Here is a 19,340-nt window from a genome sequence, read left to right as displayed (position 1 = left end):
CTTTGATCAAAGGTCTTGATGAAGGATCATGTGTTATTGAAGGCACCGCTAAAGACACTCTTTGAAGGATCAAACAAATACCCATTTGTTATTGCTGCAGCAACATGAAATAATTGTAAGACATTTGACGGAGACAGACTTATTTTTTCATTTGTTTAGTATATATACAGAATGATCAATGCTTCAGAGGTAATCGGTTTTCTTTGAAGTCTCAGCAAACTATTTTTTCTGGTACATTTTTAAAAAAGGAAAAAAACTGCTATTGTCTGGTAGGTTGTAGTCATTCCCATTTCTGCCTTTGGAGCTGGTCGATTGTAGCTAGTCAGGTAGCACAACTATATTGATTATATTACATCACAGAGTACTAAGGCCAGACATCAGCATGAGCAGATTATGATATAATAATGCCGTGTTAGGGTGCTTTGTCAATATGAACAAAGGATTTGTTTATGTAACAATAGAATCCAAGTTCACATTAGTCAAAGTTTGCAGCTTCCTGACATGGTACCTTTGAATTTCTCAGCTCCAATCCCAAGACTGTATATACAGTTTTTAACAGTCAAAAAGGTCATCAAAAAGATTGCCATATGGTATATTCTGTCTCCAATAAGGAAAAAAATAGCAATTTGCGACATTGGTGAGCCCAGCAGGATCCTTGCTAATTTAACATTAAGCAGCACCTATGAACAACATCAAAACATTGCTTTACAGGAAATATTTGAGATCTGAATAATCAAACAAGTCAATTTAACATGATTTCTCTTAATATCAGTTTCTTTTTATATATAAAATACAGCAATCGTAACATTGTGTGACAATTTATTAGTAAAAAAAAGACAGGACCCTTTTGGGCATATGGAATTCAAGTTAGGGCTTGAGGAATTTGCATCCAGGCTTGTGAATTTTTTTAAGGTCGCCATCCCTGGGCCTGTGTCTAAAAAGAAAAATTCCTTGAGCACTGTCACCATGTGTGTTTCAGAAAAGCATGAGAACAAGAACAGTAATAAAAACAGAAATAATATAAGATTTTAAAATCCTGAAAATCTATTGGTTTTTTTTCTTCTTCATATTTGCATGATCCTAATGCATCCCCACCCATTGCTAAGTAATGAAGGACTTGCCATCCAATCCATTACTTTCCACCCAGGGAAAGGAAATCTTCCAATCAGTGTAAAAACCTGAATTTTATTTCTTCCAATTGTTTGTTTACTTAATGTGAGAAATACCACCATCAGAACCTAAATCAGAAAATGCTGTAACTATTCTTGAAATGGAACTTCCTGGACACTAGATGATTTTGATTGTTTTTCTTAATCCAGAATCATACCTAAGGATCTTAGCTTGGAATAATGTCGCAGAATTTTTAAGAGAATAATTCTGAAAGAAAGCTGAAAATATAGCATATTGTTACTGGTGCATAGCATAATAGCTGGTTTTTAAATATATCAACACCAGTGCATGACATATTGGCACGTTTTTAAGGTATCTCTGGATGAATCAGGACCCCCACTGTAAATGGCCATAGGGAGAAGACTGGGTTCGGGTTAAAGTTTTTCATTTCCATATATTTGCTGAACCCCTTGATAGATTTTCTTAATACTTTGGGTGAATTATTATGAACCCAGGACAGTTAATTTTCTTTCATACCTTCTCAACCTATTGACGTTAGGGGCAAGGTGACATTTTTACGGTGGTGCTTTGTTCATGGGCTTGACTTGAAGGCCTCGTCTTTATTGAGGCCTTTTTTAAATTTCTTCCCTGATTAGGCATTAGGATGTATGTTAATTGTCTGTGAAACACCTGTTGGCTTTGCTTGATTGTCACTTGTGATAATTTTTGTAAGTTTCTTGTTTCTTTACATCCAGGCCTGTCTCCAGATCTTCAGTCAATGGAACAGATCAGAAGAATAATGAGACCAACAGATGTCCCAGATACTGGTAAGTTAAGCATGTAGTTGAAATGTACATTATGCATTATAATTGTTTGCATTCGAAAATTGTTGGATCATATTTTAAGTCAGAGCATGCATGTTCATCTTTCCTTCCTGTCTTCAAATGACATATTGTCTAATTTTTCACATTATTCCATGATCCATGAAATAGATATGGTGTACATTTTGTGCATGACTAAGTTTCTGTTTCTATAGTAAATTAAAGCCTTTTTTATGTATTCTGAAAGTAATAAATATCACAACCATATGTCTTGATTCTGCCAGTCCATTTGATCATGGGATTCTTGCAAAAACAATATAGTCACACAACTTCCAAACCCAATAAGGGACAGCTTGCGCTGATTTCCTGTGATTTTCAGGCCTTGAACACAGTGAGCAAATATTTTTATTTTTGTTTTGAAAATGAAAGTAAATGCCTGTCAAATTATCATGTTTATATCCTTTTGCCCATGAAATCAGTTGATAATTTAGACTTGTTTGCGTGTGAGTATGCATATGATCCAGATATGGCCACAGTTTCAACAACATTCTCAAATGTTCTTCTCAAATTGAGATTTTATATTCTCTTGCTTATGATACTTACAACAGAATCAATATTTTTGTCACAAGTAGAATTACTGACAAGGTGCAAAATGGCTCATTATTTTTATGATTTAACTTGGGTAATACAAAGTTGAGGAATTCCTCAAATTTGAGCAAATTCTCAAGAATTCCTCAGAGATAAGACAAGACTTCTTTAACCCTTTACCTCATACAGGCGCCTGGGGCCCAGAGTGGTCTGAAGCGCTCTCCGTTACAGATCACTGCCATCTCACCTCTGTCTGCGTGGGTTCGAGTCTCGGATTCAGCCAATGTGGGTATGTGAGAAAGCTTGCCAGTGGCTTTTCATGGGTCGGTGGTTCTTTCCGGGGTTTTCCCGGGTTCTTCCTCCACCATTAATACTGGCCGCCGCCATGTATAACCTATCGTGTGCTGAAAAATGGCGTTAAACCCTACAACAACAAAAAAATCATACAGGTGCCTTTGGACGCCTCTACTCCATTTGCTTGAAAGCACGTTTTGACGCCTCGACCCGAATTGCATACAAGTGCCTTTTGATGCCTCTAGACCATTCTCATGGAAGCGCAACATCAGCCATTTTGAGCAGGTTTTCGTAGCACCACCTTCGTAGTAACTACATTAATTGGTTTGAATGACCATTACGTCAGATCATGTGGTCACTGTTTATGCTGTGGTCGATATCTGCTATTTAAAGTAACTCAGTCATATTCTCTACTCTCCAAAATGGAGGTTGCAGATTTCATTCAGTACTTACTCGAGTTTTCACGTTTAGAATCACAACTATGAAAGCTTCAATAACTTAAGTAAAGGCTCTGATATTGATGTAGGCAGCAATATGTTTTTATAAATTATCAAATACAAATGATTTAGTGATATAGACGCAAACAAAGAACTTGTAAGTTTCTTGTACAAAAAATGGCAGTTACGTTTGGTCATGCACCTTCACTGACTTGATGGGGAACGAGTTCTCTCAAGATTTTAAAACACATTAAAAAATTTTCTGTGAAGAATAATTATACATCTATAACGATTGGATTTTACTCTTAAATCTTTCCATACATAATATACGTGTACCAAAAATGTAAAATAGATCAAATTGCTGTTAAACGTAACATACACTACACTGCTTAACAGACCTTTGTGTATGGAGTTGAATAGGTAACAGGTGTTCTATTTATAAGCGCACTGCACTGGGTAACTTTGCTACATCTATATCGAAGGTCTAAAAAAACATACACTCTGTGAGGTAAAGGGTTAACCAAATTTAAGATTCTATCATTTTTAATTTTTGATGCCTGCTGAATTTTCTGTAAAACAAAGTCATTGTTACTAACCAAACAGTAAGAAAGATATTCAGAAATGTTGAGATGTTAAATGGAGCTGAGTTTAGTGTGGTTTATATTGCAACTTTTGACAGGTTTTGATTGAATTGTCTCCTAGAAGGGTGTAGAAGATTGATCCACTGATCTGCTGTGATGGAAATTTTGAACAAGTGAAAGTTCAGTGTATAAGCCATCAGTCTTCAAAACATAAAAGTGATTATTTTGGGGAAGCTGGGGACTCAGTTATCTGCTCAGGATGACACAAGGGAAGAAGAATGAATGTTCTGATGCAGAAAAATGCCAGCACCTTGGCATCCCACTATGTGGGTGATGAACTAGTGACTGAAAATTCCTGGCAGCATCTCTGCAAAGAAACTCGAAGCAAGCATCCCCTCACTTTTACCAACTGATTCTTTCATCCCATGTCCAGCTTTTCATGAGATGACACAAAACATTCTATTGTTTCTTATCTAGAATGAGTAGCTTCATTAAACAGCATCAGTTTCTTTTCCTTTCTTTTCTTGATCGTAGCAGTACAGTTTGCCTTCACTGTTCGTGAAAGTTCTCAGCTGAAAAGGATTTGTCCCATATTAAATTTTTATGCAGATAACCTAAGAGATGAATTCTGTTACACCCTAAAAAATACAAAGCTATTGCTAAGAATATTATTTTATAGCAATGCAACTCTAGTATATGTACTTTAGGAAAAAGTCAAATTTACAGAAATATTCATTTTTTTAAAAAATCTGTTTCAGTTTGTACTGTTGAAACATTTTATGAAGTCTGAGCAAAGGTGTTCATAACCTTATGGAGGTTGTATATTCTTTCATGTTTTCAGGTTTGTTATGTGATTTGCTATGGTCAGATCCAGACAAAGATGTCCAAGGATGGGGAGAAAATGACCGTGGTGTGTCATTCACATTTGGTGCAGACGTTGTCAGCAAATTCCTAAATAGACATGACTTGGATCTTATTTGTCGAGCCCATCAGGTATAATAATTTGTTCTGCAGAAATGTATCCTATAATAAAAGTTTGGGCTGGTAAGAGAACTTGTGTTTTGTTTGTGTCCCTAGTGTAATGGTTATAATGATGAGACATTTTGATTCAGGAATCATTGAATTTTATGTCCTGCAATATGTCCATGTTCCATATTCAATCGTTAAGGTCACACCAGACATACTATAACAATCTTATTTCTTTTTCATGAATCTTAGCCACTGATTATTTATTAGTTTTGGCTAAATGAGTAAATGCCCACCCCATACATTCTATGAAAGTTTGGGTAAATTTTTCAGTTTTATGCTACTCTTTGTATTCTAATGAAACTTGATGGCAAAGAAAATATGTTTCCTATTCCACTTGTTTTAAAATTAGGGTAGTATGGTTTTTTTTATATTTATAAAATCTATATATTATAATGATTAGTATATATAATGTATTAAGTACTTCAAGTACTTGGCTAAACCTGCTCAGTTAGGTGCATAAATCAATTTCTGGATTTATTTTTAATTGTGAGGAAAAAAATATTTAAACATTATTTATGTGAAAATGATTAGTATATATAATGTACTAGGTGCTTAAAATGCCGGGCTAAACCAGCTGAATTAGATATACAATTATATTTCTGGAATTTTGTTTTTGAAACAATTGTATCGGTCGTGTGTGTGTATGTGCTAGGTATGGCACAAAAATTGGGACAGTTTGTCGACCAGAAACACTGAATTTTTTGGGGGGCCCAATTTTATTCTTTTATCTACTTCAGTGTTATATCCTTTGGAATGGGGGGGGGGGCATTAAAAAAAATCCCCAGAAATATTGCAAGACAGTGTGTGTGTGTGTGTGTGTGCATAAGTTGAAAGCCTTGTTTTGTTCATGGGTCATTTTGCAAAGATTTTATGCAGGACACTGATTAATATTGTATCCGTACTCATCAGACTTTATAAATGACCAAATTTAATTGCTGGTTAGATCTTTGTAGATACCTGGCCATTAGGCCAAGCAAGTTTTTGGTATGATCATATGTCTGTCATGCATCAGAGACCCCAAGTGGCTAAGTGGTCTCAGTTGCTTACCTTCACAGATCACTGACATATCACCTCTGTCCACATTGGTTCAAGACTTAACTTGGCCAGCATGGGTGTGTGAGAAAGCTGGCCAATAGCTTCCCATGGGTTGGTGGTTCTTCCTGGGGTTTTGTCTGGTTCATCCTCCACCCTAAATATACTGGTTGCCATGTGTAGTCTATCATGTGCTGAAAAATGGCATTAAACCAACAAAAACCAAAAATGTCATGCATCATTTGACATCCTTTAACAGATTTTATTTGCACCTTAAAATCCTCTTGACTAATTTACACATGAATTTGCATGGTATATTCTAGCTGAGCCTTTCATATCTGTTGTTGTAGGGTTTAATGCCATTTTTCAGCACACAATAGGCTATACATGGCGGCCAGTATTAATGGTGGAGGAACAACCCGGGAAAACACCCAGAAAAAACCACTGACCCATGAGAAGCTACTGGCAAGCTTTCTCACATACCCACATTGGCTAAATCTGAGACTCGAACCCACACAGACAGGTGAGATTCCAGTGATTCGTAACGGAGAGCTCTTTAGACCACTCGACCACTTGGGGGCCCTTCATATCTGTTAAAATTAGGTCAATTTGGCCATTGTTACTAAAAATGGTTAAACATTTAAACTCCTTCTGCTCAAAAACTTCAACATATATTGACCAAATTTCACAGAAAACATACAAGTATAAAAAGTCTTTGATATTTGTTTAGATGATGCTGATATGGTCACTTCTAAAAATATATAACCTTTCAAATGACTTCTTCACAAAAACTTCTTTACAGAATTTGACCAGTATCAGTGTGTTTGCATTTAATTTTCATCTATTTGTTTGTCTATTTATGCATCCATTTTTCCTGGCAAAACTCGTAAGATTCTTCATGATAATTCTATGAAAATCTTGACATATTTTAGACTAGTGGTCAAGATGTGCCATTTGCTATTCATTTTGTCAGTATTTTAGTGTTTTCATCCATTTATTCATCCATCCCCACCCCAACCTGCTTACTTAAACTGGTACATTTACCTTCATCTAAGTTTATATATGACTTGCACATTGAGTAAAAAAGCATCTTTAGGGTCCAGAGGTTAGTGAAGGAAGAAATCATCTTTGCTTATTAACTTTAGTTATAGACTACATACCTCAACCAGAGTTTGTGGAGGGCTTGCACTTTGGCATGGAAGAGGACTCTTTGATTTGGGGGTCAAAGGTTAGAGTCATTGAGGCGAAAGGAAAAAATAGGTTTTGCAGAATACCTTTTGTTCTAAATTAAGTTCTTTGACCAAACTTTGTGGATGGCTTGCAGTTAGGATATTAAAGAAATCTTTAGGTTATGGAGTCAAAAGGTTAGAGGTCATGGTCTCGTTTAGTCTATGAAGAAAGTGATGGCTTCTGCACATTATGTTTTGTTTAAGACTGCACACCTTGACTGGAGATTCCTGGTCATTGAAACCTGTATGTCATTAAACCATGCCATGCTAGTGTTTATACAAATGGCCATCTAATTGGGGGGAGTGTGTATAATGTGACCTTCACAGGATTCAGGTTAACCTTTTGATTTACAATTTTGTAGATGTGTTTGTCATTAAACATGAAATTCAGAAGTCTTGTGTCAGTATAAACGTTTATCTGCTGTGATCATATATTTCTATCTTATTCCCTTTTAATATCAAAATATAATCCAACATTTTCACATTCAAATTTGTGAATATTGAACGTTCATTATAATTGGACTCTTACTTGGTCACCACCTGCTATATTTTGTGTGCCAACTTTTAAAAATAAAATGGGTTCCATAGATCAGTGTTATTATAAGTGGGTTCACATGTTGTCTAGACATGGATTAATGTTTGTCGGAGATGTGTACATTGTTTTTTTTTGTTTTTAAATAAAATTCAGGTTTCCATTTCAAAGTTTAATGTAGCAATTAGAGTTAATGTTTTACAACATTTATACTCTTTTGTATTCTTTTTTGGCATGCAGTGCTCTTTGCAGTATGTACTGTATGCAGATATTTTGTTGTAAATTCATTTACAGAATTGATGTATAATGTCTACCTTTTTATTCATATTGTGTAATGGAATAAATGTAGTTTCACTGTCATTCATTATTTCAGGTAATATAAAAAAAATCGGCTTCCATTATACTTGTACCGTACTTACCGCATATGTTGGGACACCGTATTTGTTGGGACACCATAAATTAATTTTAAAAATAATTTTTTTGTGCACTGTATGTTCTGGGACATATAGTTTTTTTCGAGTCGTAAGTTGTGGGACACCTTTTAAATCATTCGAAAATTACATGTTGGAAATTGCAATCCAACTGATATTTTATTTTTTAAATATAAAACTGGAGATAAAACAATTTAATCCAATGCAGCAGCATCTCATCAACACAACCCTTCTCCAGCACACGTATGGTCTATTATTTTGGTACATGAATATTTTTTTAACTTTCTCATACCGTGAAAAATTGTTGGAGGCAACACACCACCTGAAGTGGAAACTGCAAGAACAAAAGGAAGATTTTTTTCAAATCTGCACTAGTCTTGCTAATTCTCACACTTTTGATGCCCATCTTATCGTCAGTCCATCCAGGAATGCGATCAAAGTACACCAGAGTTTCATCCATGTTAATGATCATATTGTCGGTGAAATGATCTGTTTCTCTTCTGGCCATCACGAATTCATCACGTGATTTTATTTTCTCTAAATCTTCTGGATGATGCTGGGTCATCGATGTTCACGCACGAAGCACTATATTGTGCAACTTTAAAAACTGTTCCATTGTTTTACGTTGTTGTCAAACTTTTTGTGAATACTGTTGAAAAGGAACCAAAGTTAGCTTCCATATCTCGGCCATCTTTGTATATTCAAAGCTATAAAAAAAAATCGGCACACTTAAAAGAATCCATTAGTCGGCATCTGAGGTCAGCTTGCTTTGCAATAAAATAACCTTTGTATTGATATCCTTTTTAAAAAAATCGGCTTCCGAGTCCAAAGTCGGCTTCCAACGTCTGCTTGCTTTGTAATAAAAATAACCTTGTCTTTGATGTCCTGTTGGCAAGTTCAAAGAAGTTTACTGCTGGCTGCCAGTTGTGTTTATTTACCACCAGGGCTTATATGTGCTTGGCATCTTTAGTAATAATTAATACAAAGGTGTACTGATGTCTGCGGGTAAATATTAATGATACTTATGTAACCCACGCTGGCGAAAAGATTTTCATTTGCACTCAAGTGAATGTGTTTTAAAATAATGATTTTTATTTACAAGATACTGGCATACAGTATAGTTCTCTTCTGGCCTTAACGAATTCATCACATGATTTTATTTTCTCCAAATATTCTGGGTGACGCTGGGTCATCGACATCTGTGCACAAAGCACTATATTGTGTCACTTTAAAATTTGTTCCATTGTTTAAATTTATTTTCAAAATTCCCATGAATACAGTTGAAAAGGAACCCAAGTATGCTTCCATATCTTGGCCGTCTTTGTATATTCAAAAAAAAAGAAAAATTGGCTCACTTCACAGAATCCATAGTCAACTTCTGATGTCGGCTTGCTTTGCAATAAAATAACCTTTGTATTGATATCCTTTACAAAATAAAGTAACCGGGGTCAGCTTCTGAGATTGCCTGCTTTGTAATAAAAATAACCTTTTGTCTTTGATGTCCTGTCGGTAGGTTCAAAGAAGGAGTTAACTGCTGCTGCCAGTCATGTTTATTCACCACCAGGGCTTATGTGTGCTTGTTATAGTAAGGATAATTATGTATCCGTAGCTGGTGAAAAGACTGTCACTTGTACTCAAGTGAATGTGTTCAAATGATGAATTTTTTTCTGCGAGATATTGTCATACAGTAGTCCTGGATATAATTCAATCTTGATTATTTTGCACCCAACACCGTGTCATGTGTGAATGGCTTATTCAAGATATCAGTTGACTATTCCCTTCTTGTATGCGATTTTGTTGGCTCCAGTTTTCAGTCGGATAACATGTTCAAACCTTTGAGCACAACCACACACAATTGTTTCTCAGTGTTCATGTCAATGAACAACATGGTGTGTGGTATCGGACATAACTGATACACGCTACAGTATGGAAGCCTACGCTACTTGTACGGATTTCGTGGAAATGTTTTATTCTTTAATGCTCATGTTGAAAAAAAGGAATAACTGATAACAACACAAGGTTAGTTTCTTTCTTTTTATTGTCAATTAAGCGTTTTATTTATCTATTTTATTGTGACGTGCAGTTGGGGGGTGGGGTGGGGTAGAGCACAAATGCAATACCAATTTATTTCGTTCTTAAGTCTTGGGACATATGACCAAAGTGAAAAAATGTTTCACCATAAGTTCTGGGACAGGAAAAAAAATAATTATTTTATCGTGTCCCAACATATGCGGTAAATACGGTATATATTGTGTGTATGTGTGTGTATATGTGTGTGTGTGTATATATATATATATATATATATATATATATATATATATACACACACACACACACATATATTGTAGCATCTTGACTGGTAACATGATAGATATCAAGCATTACAGTCTTTTAATGTTTAGAATGGACACCTTATAAAAATGACTTAAATATTTATTGTCTTTAAAACTAGCAGTTTATATTGTTTTGTTTGTGTTGGTTTTAACAGCTCTTTTGAATGTTATTGGCTATATCATGCCAGAGAAATGGGAGTACTTCCCAAGGTTACATCTCTGAAGCCAACCCAGGCTACCCTGGGTAGGTGTCAAACCTATATCCCTTCAGTATGAGAGATAGATAAGCACTTAATATTCTGCTTGTTGCAGGTGGTGGAAGATGGATACGAGTTCTTCGCAAAAAGACAACTTGTGACATTGTTTTCAGCACCCAACTACTGTGGAGAATTTGACAACGCAGGTGGCATGATGTCAGTAGATGAGACTTTGATGTGTTCCTTCCAGGTAAGCTTTGAAATTTTTGAAGATGTGACTCTTGTGTTGCAATATGGGCAAATAATCCTAAAATAAGTTTCTTGCTGTTACATACTGTGTGTCTCGTACATTGATAGAGATTTAATTTTGACTACATATGCACAAAATGCCAACAGTAGCCCTCATCATATCACTACCTATCTTACAATGTAGGTATCCTCATGGCTTCCAGTCATGGAACTTTATGGGTGTATTTATTGTGGACAGTTCTGCTCATCACATGCAAAAGTAGGCCACAGTGACCTGTTTCATGATCAGGTGATTAAAGTTTTGCATTTAGCTCAGGTTCCCTGACACAGTTGTATGTTCAGTCATAAACTTGATGAATACATTTATCTTGGAATTCTTTTTGCCATGTGCAAATGTAGATGAGAGGGACCTATTTTTCTTGTTCTAGTGATTTTGCCAGATGTTTGGATTGTGCCACTGTGGAACAGTCTTGATATAGCATTCCACTGAAGTTTTTATTCTGCTTTAAATACATTCCCCAATCACATTAATATTACAAGGATCATTGAAAGATTTTAAAAAATTGACCTTTGCATTTATAGTACAGATAGACAAAGGGAAGAAACTCTTCCCAACCCTTGCCTTTACTTCCCCTTACTGCCACAAAGTGGCTTCTGTTGTTTAGCAATTTGCTTTTGACGATATGAGATACAATATATCCAATACCTCTCATGGAATTAAATTCATTCTTTTAGACTTTTACATCATCCGGCAACATATTTGGTATAGTATTGAGGGCAAAGGACTATATATTGCAGTCATACTTTTTCGTGACATTATCGTTTTTGTGTGAATTTATCGAAGACATGGATTTATTGTCCCGCTGTTGTAACACAGTATTATCAGTACAGTATTGGTTATTTTTGTGCACAGAGATGTTTTGTCTCGTTTATTTAATAACAATTGCAGTTTATGTACAATAACAAATTTGGCTCGTTATTTCCCACGAAATTTCTCATTCTTGTCTTTCAGAGAATAAAAGACCATGTTGATAACTTGAAAAAATACAACAGGTTTAAAGCAGTGGAAGACATGCACAGAATATGCATTGTGTGCACAAAACGTTCATCAGCAAATACTTGCAGCATGTGTGAACTATGGTTAGAAAGCACTTAGTTTAAGGTACTACAGTGAGGACTAAGAACAAAAGAGCAGATTAATAAGTCCATGGAAAGAGACTGTGGAGTATTAAATTTTCATCCAAAGATATCATCCACTTGTCAGCTTAGTAGGGGACACTGATAGTCCCTCCTTCTTGATGGGTTCGAGTGGTCTAAAGTGCTCACCATTACGGATCACTGCCATCTCACCTCTGTCTGTATGGGTTTGAGTCTCACATTCAGCCATTGTGGGTATATGAGAAAGCTTGCCAGTAGCTTCTCGTGGGTCATGGTTCTTTCTGGGGTTTTTCTTGGTTCTTCCTCCACCATTTATACTGGCTGCCATGTATAGCCTATCTGGTGCTGAAAAATGGCATTAAACCCTACAACAAGAACAACCCTACTTTTTCCATAACGACTTACATCTTGTCAGCTCTCAATGGAAGATATAGGGTTGAGGACATGCCACACATTATTTCTCAACAGACATTGTCAGAGTAGCAGATGCAGCAACTATTTCAAGAAGCAGTGACACAGTGGCTCTAGGGCCTATAGGTCTTGGTGTATGGATATTTTCTGAACATGGATGAGCCATATGTCCAGTATGTATAAGACTAACCTGGGAGCTGGCCAGCTGTGTGCAAAAATCAGTGACTGAATCTATAACTTCATTTAGCCATGCTCTGTACTGCCTGTCTTACATGGAAATGTGTAGCTATATTTGGATCTGGTTAGCCAATCCATTCATTTCGCCTTATGGACCAATGAGGCAGCTACATAACCGTTGCCTTGCTGAAAACCAGGTAGTCTGACCATCTGAGAGCCGCGATGACCACAGAACCAATAGTCATGTTAGCCAGCTAGCCAGCCAGTAGCCAAGAAGACAAGTTAGCACAATTACCATTATTTCATATAATAAAAAAACCCATGGCACATACCTTAGTGGCTCATGCAGCTGCAAAGGTATATGGCATATTCTTTGAAGAGATATCAAACAGTTCACAAGGACAATACCTGTGCCCCCAGGGATGTTTTATTTTTTTTTACGTGACCAGGTTAGCAAAAACAGATCAAAACAAAAAAGTTTTTATTTTATTTTCAGTAATAAAATTATAGATTTGTAAATAAGGATGGACTGCACTGTTTATATTTTTTTTAGCATTAGAAATTTTAATACTTAAGACAATCCTGCATCATAGGATATTTGACCTTGACCTTTAAAATGGAGTCGCACTGAATTTTCTGATGATGGAGTCCCAATCATTTGTTCTGCAGTACATCGAAACTACCAACTTAAAAACTAAGCTTCCTTTTTCTGATCATTGATTAGCATTAATTCTTTTACATAATGTATGTTTTGTCTAATTTTGAATGGCGTCAAAACATTATATGAACATTTATGCACCTTTGTCAAAATTTGTTGCCAACCATGCCTTATTATGCATGTATATTTGTGCTTGACTTTTCTCTCAGATATTTGATATTACTTAAGTAATAGAATTTGTAATCACCGTGCACTATGTAACTGGTTCTGAATGAAAGAAAATGGTGCTCATCTGACATATGGTACCATTGTGGCCATTTTTTAAATCTGTTTTCACTACTCTTGCGTGAATGATGGCATTGAAATAGGATTTTCACTGATACACTTCTTGCAGTATTTAATCACTTCTAAATGAAAATGGTAGACCTGATCACCAGCACATGTATGCTTTTATAAAGGAGTTTTGAAAACGAGACATAATTTGACGTTGTGGTGAAATCAGAGGTCATTACTTGCATTTTTGTACTTTGTTGACCTTATGAACATTGTGACTTCTAAATAAACATTGTGACTTCTAAACATACAAGTGACTTCTAAATATACAAGTGAATTATGACAAGACTTTGTATTTAGCATTCCATTGCACAAAATGATAGAACGCTGATGTTAATTTTTAACGTCAAAGGTCTTGACACAAATTTTTAGCTGCACTGGCTTGTGAACACGATAACACAAAATAAGTATGAATATATCTCATTAAGATAGATTAAGATATTAAATGGTGGCACTTACATTATTGCTTTTGCTTTTTTAATATTTGAGCTTTAACCTAAATTAACATGTAGGTATATTTTGATATTGTCTGAGATAAGTTGAATTATTTTCCGTACATGATATCAGGTTAAAGGCCAGTTACCATGACAGAATTCTGTCCCATGTTTACAGATATTTTGTAAACTTGTTAACACAACATTAAGAAAATATTTTGTTAAATTTGGCATGTTGTAGTTTCTCATGAATATAATAGATGGCTTCAATACTCAGCTGTTAAAAAGAAGGAAACAGTGTTATTTTGGATTCCTGGAAATTCTTTTCATCTAGTAGAACAACGGTTCAGATCATGACCAAATCAGGGTTGTGGTGGAGTTTCAGGAGGGTCGCATATGTTTGTTTTTTTTATAATAAAACTTGGAGAGGGGATGTATCTTGATAAGTGCTACATCATTACTGCAAAAAGGTTTCTCTAATCTGTATTTCATGCTTCGCTGACTTTGTTCAAATGTTTTCTAAGTTCATGTGTGCTGTTTATAATAGAAGCATTAAACTATGTGGATGCATGTCCTTTTTGTACTACACATTATTAACCAAAGAAGGTCACTGTTACCTACATTTTATGACACATTACCATAGGTTAAGTATCTTTGTTTAGCTCAATCACAAATTTTTGCATGCTTTTACATCCTAGCCTACACAAGAGACCCTTTCTGATCAGAGCTGTTGGAAGTAGAAATAAATTTGTTTATTCATTAGTAAACCTTGCATATTAATTTTCTGCACACAATATTGTGATGGGTTATTCTCAACAGCTAAATGCATATTATACATGTGAAAGAGAAGGTATTAGAAAAGTGGACTGCTTGCATTTGATGTGAGGCCTCAGTTGGAGTAGCTAATCAGGGTCATTACAGATGCATTGAATTATTTAATAGTGGTAATTCTGACTTCTGTTCTATGGTTACTCCAAACCTATCAGTTCATCCAATAAATTCTGGCTTCAAGGGGTGGAAAATGTTAATAGCTTCTGAAAGAGATTCTATGAACAACAACAAAATAGGAAAGAAAACAAATCATTTCTTGTTTTTATCAACTCATAGCACCTTTTCTTTGAAATCATACAAAAGTATTTTCTACTGTTTTGTCTTTTATGTCTTATCACAGGTGCTAGCATCTTGTTGTCAAGATCACTTTCAACAGAATTTATTTTCTGCATGATAATTTATGTTCACAGTGGCTGCTGGAAAATACTAAAAGCTTTGTAGAGGTGAGCTGTGTAATCACTGATTTAACCCGGGTTATGATACTGTTCTTTCAGATCTTGAAGCCATCTGAAAAGAAGGCCAAGTACCAGTATGGTGGATTGAATTCTGGTCGACCAGTGACACCACCTCGGGGACCACAGAAAACAAAAAAATGAACGATTTTTGCGATATAAAGTGTTTGAAGTGTATAATCCATTTTGCTTTCTCTTTAACTACTTTCAGTATCATGTGCTTTGACAAATTTGTGTGTGTGACACACATTCAGGGAAATGTTGACAAGGATTAGTATGCAGGTTAATAAATGAGCTCACAAACACCCCATAGGAGACTCATTTATAGATGTTGCAGTTCTTCTTTCTTCAAAGTATGCTGCAGTGTCCTTTCCCCTTAGAATAATTATTTCACTGATTTCATCATAGAATATTACAGTTTCACATAAAAATTCCTGTGTTTGCATATCTAGTATTCAATACACATCTTATCAAAATCATTTATAATTGAGTGATTTAGCACAAAAACACAAAGGATTATAAGAAGATTCATTTGAGCTAGATACTGCTGATTCATACAGGTTTATACTTATTTTGACTTTGGGGAAAACAGTGCAAGATCAGTATTTTTCTTGTTTTGACTTTGGGCAAATGTACACTAGTATTTTTCTTTCTTGCTTTGACTTCGGGCAGATGGTAAAACACCAGTATTTTTCTTATTTTGATAATATAAGTATTCAGAGCCTGAATTAGCAAGTGTATTTGACTGACATCTGATGATATCTATATTGAATGACATAACATAACACCATGGAGATTTCTGTCACATATTCTTAGTGCAGAAAAATAATACTGTGTTACAATGAGTACCTGTTGATTTTTTGTTCAATCAATTTAGGGCTAATTTTTTAAGTAAAAATTATCTTTTCTTCAAAAACTTTTTGACTAGTTTCAAAACCAGTATATAGTATTACTTTTTTGGAAAATAAAGATTGAGATCAGTCTGGATTTTTTGTTATGAACCTTTAGTTCATTGATGAACATTTATCATTCTGCAAACTTCCGGTTCAACAGAATCTTTTGAAGCATACAGTTAGGAAAGTCTGGATATTGATATATATAATGTTCTCTTTTGTGTATCCCTTTTGTTGGGCATGAGGGTGGGGTGAGGGTAGGGGAAGACACTCCCTGTATAACTATTGTTTCATAATTGCTTTAAAGCTGCTTTGTTATTTAGAAATGCATGGCTGTTAGGACATAGAGTTCGGAAATTTTTTAAAGAGCAGTATATATAATCTCTAAAGTTGCCCTGTATAAATGTTTGCACATGTACTGATTTCTTTTAACTCATTCATTTTAGATTATATTTACGTATATTAAGCTATACCACGACATAGCAATGCTAGGAGATAAATTATTTCATATAAGCTAAGTTGTAGTACTTTTTCTTCTTTCCAATATTTTCTTCCAACTAGTATACAAGTTAGAATCTCTCTGTATGTAGTTGTAGATGCCTTTATGACTTACTAAATGTTTCTTTTATTTAAGGACACACCTGTTTTTTTGCAAGATAATCCACACTACTATGTTGACTTCATATGGAACAAGCAAGATGCAGTCTTGTGCTGTTAATTTATTGATACTTGGAATTGATAACTTATATGCTCTTGGTGCCCATGAAGCAAAATATAACTTACATATATAAAAGAGAAACCTATTCTGAAGAGAAATATAGAATTACTAATTGCTTCTTTTTTTTATACAAACATTTATCTAAGTAACTTTAATAATACATATCTATCATACTGCGTGTTCATCAGACTCTCTATCGCTTTGGAGTCAGCTGATGTTTGCTGTTTTTTTACAGTGTTGGAAATTGATTAAAACATTTCATAATTGATCATGCTTCCCAATCAATGATCAATTAATAATCATCTGCTTTAATCACATGATGTGCCATCCCAGGAGGCATTTGGTTCATATAGGTAAAAATATGAAACTGGATTTCAGCTGAAATTGATAATATATACTGTAATTGATTAATTGGTCATTCCACTAAAAGTGGCTGTTGCTCAGACAATACATTAATTGGGACAGAATTAGTGTTTTATGAGCCACAACTAGTTTGGGGACTGTAAACTTGTTACTTTAGTCTGATCATTTGCCCGTCTGAATTTTAATTTTAAGCATTCGTAACGAGGTATTTTAAATAAATACGTATATGCATTTCATCATATATTTAAGTCTCTTCTGTAAACATATTTTTTCCAATCTTTTTTTTTCACTCAGAGAAATTTACATCCATTATCGTTAGAAAGATGAACTACATGAAAGAGAAAACGTTGAAGTAATGTTGAATTTATTAATTATTTTACTACACAATAAAAGTAATGCAGTTATCTTTTGTCTTATTATTTCTTGGAATAAAGAATGACATTGAATAGAAGTTCTTTTGATTGCATCAGAATAGATTCATTTAGCATTTTGTTAGGATTTTCTTGAATATGAAATTCTTATAGATTGTTATGTGTCATCATATCGCACCAAATGCTAGTTAAACTTAGAAATTCTGAAATTTTTGTACATATCTTAGAACATCAAAATACATTGCTAAGTTGTAAAATATTTATATTGCATTTTTCTTGTTTTTCTTTGAAGTATGTTCTGACAGTTTTGTAGCGTAAATTGTACATAAATGGTCTCATATTTTTTAGTCTGGGCTTACTGTAATATATAATAAATATACATTATTATTCAGAGTCATACAGATTCTATGCAAAGTGGTGCAAGTTTGATTTGTGCTTGGGAACTGAATGCATGATGTTGTCACTGAATGTATTGGAACATTCATGTTTGTCGTTTACAATAGTAGTGGTATAAATTGCATTAGCGTCACTAACAACTGTAAAGAATTGTCATCAAAGAGAATTGATTCTGTCATAGAATGGGGTTAAAAGTATAACACTTATGGATCTAGGTCAAATACATGAACTTCAATTTTGTGTTGGTGTTACTACCATTAGTGTAAGTTCTCTTCTATGATACAAGGTCTCATGATGAGAAACTATATCAATGTATTTTATGAAATTGTTAGCTGTTGTGTATTTATGATCACATCAGTATGGATGGGAGAAAATCTGGAAATTTTTAAACTATTCAGTTCTAAAGCTGTCAGCTGTTGATAAAGCCTTGAAAATGCACAGAAGTACCTCCATAAAGAAGTTGACAGGATGTGTAGATGTACATAGTACGGGTAGGTGTATATAATTTTTTCTTGAAATTCATTGCTTGCCTTAAAAAGAGACTGTAATTTGTAGGATCCATTTCAATACTGTAAATAGGTTATTTCCACATGTTTGTCTTAAGAGCAGACTTAGGCATCCGTTATCAGAGAAGCTGTCAGGCCACAGGATTGTGGGATTCTAGCAAAAATGATCAAGTGTCCCACAACTTTTAAAAAAATAAAGTGGGAAATAGATCACAGAAATTTGCTACAGTTTGCTACAGTTCCCACAGTTTGTTGTAAAAATGTATAAATTCTTTGTTATTAAAAATAAACTTGTATAGAATCAGATCATTGTTGTTACATCTTTTTGTCTCAAATGGTCAGTATGTAAATGTGTTTGTATGCAAGCACATGTATGATTGAGGTCTGATGTGGTTTATGCAGAAACTATCATGGGTTCTCTCTTGATTTATCTCCTGGTTGGAGGTGGGTATAATAAATTTATTCATTTATGAGTTTTAAAGGAAATTTCTTTAGCGTGAAAGGTCAGTAACTGATATGAGTCTTGTCAAACCACAAACAGGTATTGTAAGGGACAGATTGTCTGACACTGACTGAAAAAGCACAGAAAGTGGTAACGCAGATTTGGCCAGTACCATGCCATCTTGGCTTTTGATGACATATATGAGCAGATATCTTTTATATAGAAGTGTATTCTAAGGCAGGTCCATTCATATATATATATATATATATATATATATATATATATATATATGCAAGATTAGACAGTAATTTGCATCCAGGTTCAAACAAATTAT

At 34.6% G+C, this 19,340-nt stretch overlaps 1 protein-coding gene across 1 annotated transcript in view; it reads left to right on the top strand.

Annotated features, from left to right (window-relative positions):
• Positions 1 to 18,870, top strand: part of LOC149804313 (serine/threonine-protein phosphatase PP1-beta catalytic subunit) — a 44,894-nt gene extending 26,024 nt beyond the window's left edge. Inside the window, exons 5-8 of the mRNA XM_089938736.1 lie at positions 1,866 to 1,937; positions 4,673 to 4,824; positions 10,730 to 10,864; positions 15,360 to 18,870. Coding sequence (XP_089794862.1) covers positions 1,866 to 1,937; positions 4,673 to 4,824; positions 10,730 to 10,864; positions 15,360 to 15,461 — 461 coding nt within the window. The 3' untranslated portion in view covers positions 15,462 to 18,870. The remainder of the gene's footprint in view (positions 1 to 1,865; positions 1,938 to 4,672; positions 4,825 to 10,729; positions 10,865 to 15,359) is intronic.
• The last annotated feature ends 470 nt before the right edge of the window (positions 18,871 to 19,340 follow it).

Source organism: Sinohyriopsis cumingii, chromosome 2 (genome assembly GCF_028554795.1).
Source record: "Sinohyriopsis cumingii isolate HCF-2022 chromosome 2, ASM2855479v2, whole genome shotgun sequence".
NCBI classification, from domain to species: domain Eukaryota; kingdom Metazoa; phylum Mollusca; class Bivalvia; order Unionida; family Unionidae; genus Sinohyriopsis; species Sinohyriopsis cumingii.
This window is presented reverse-complemented; position numbering and strand designations above follow the sequence as displayed.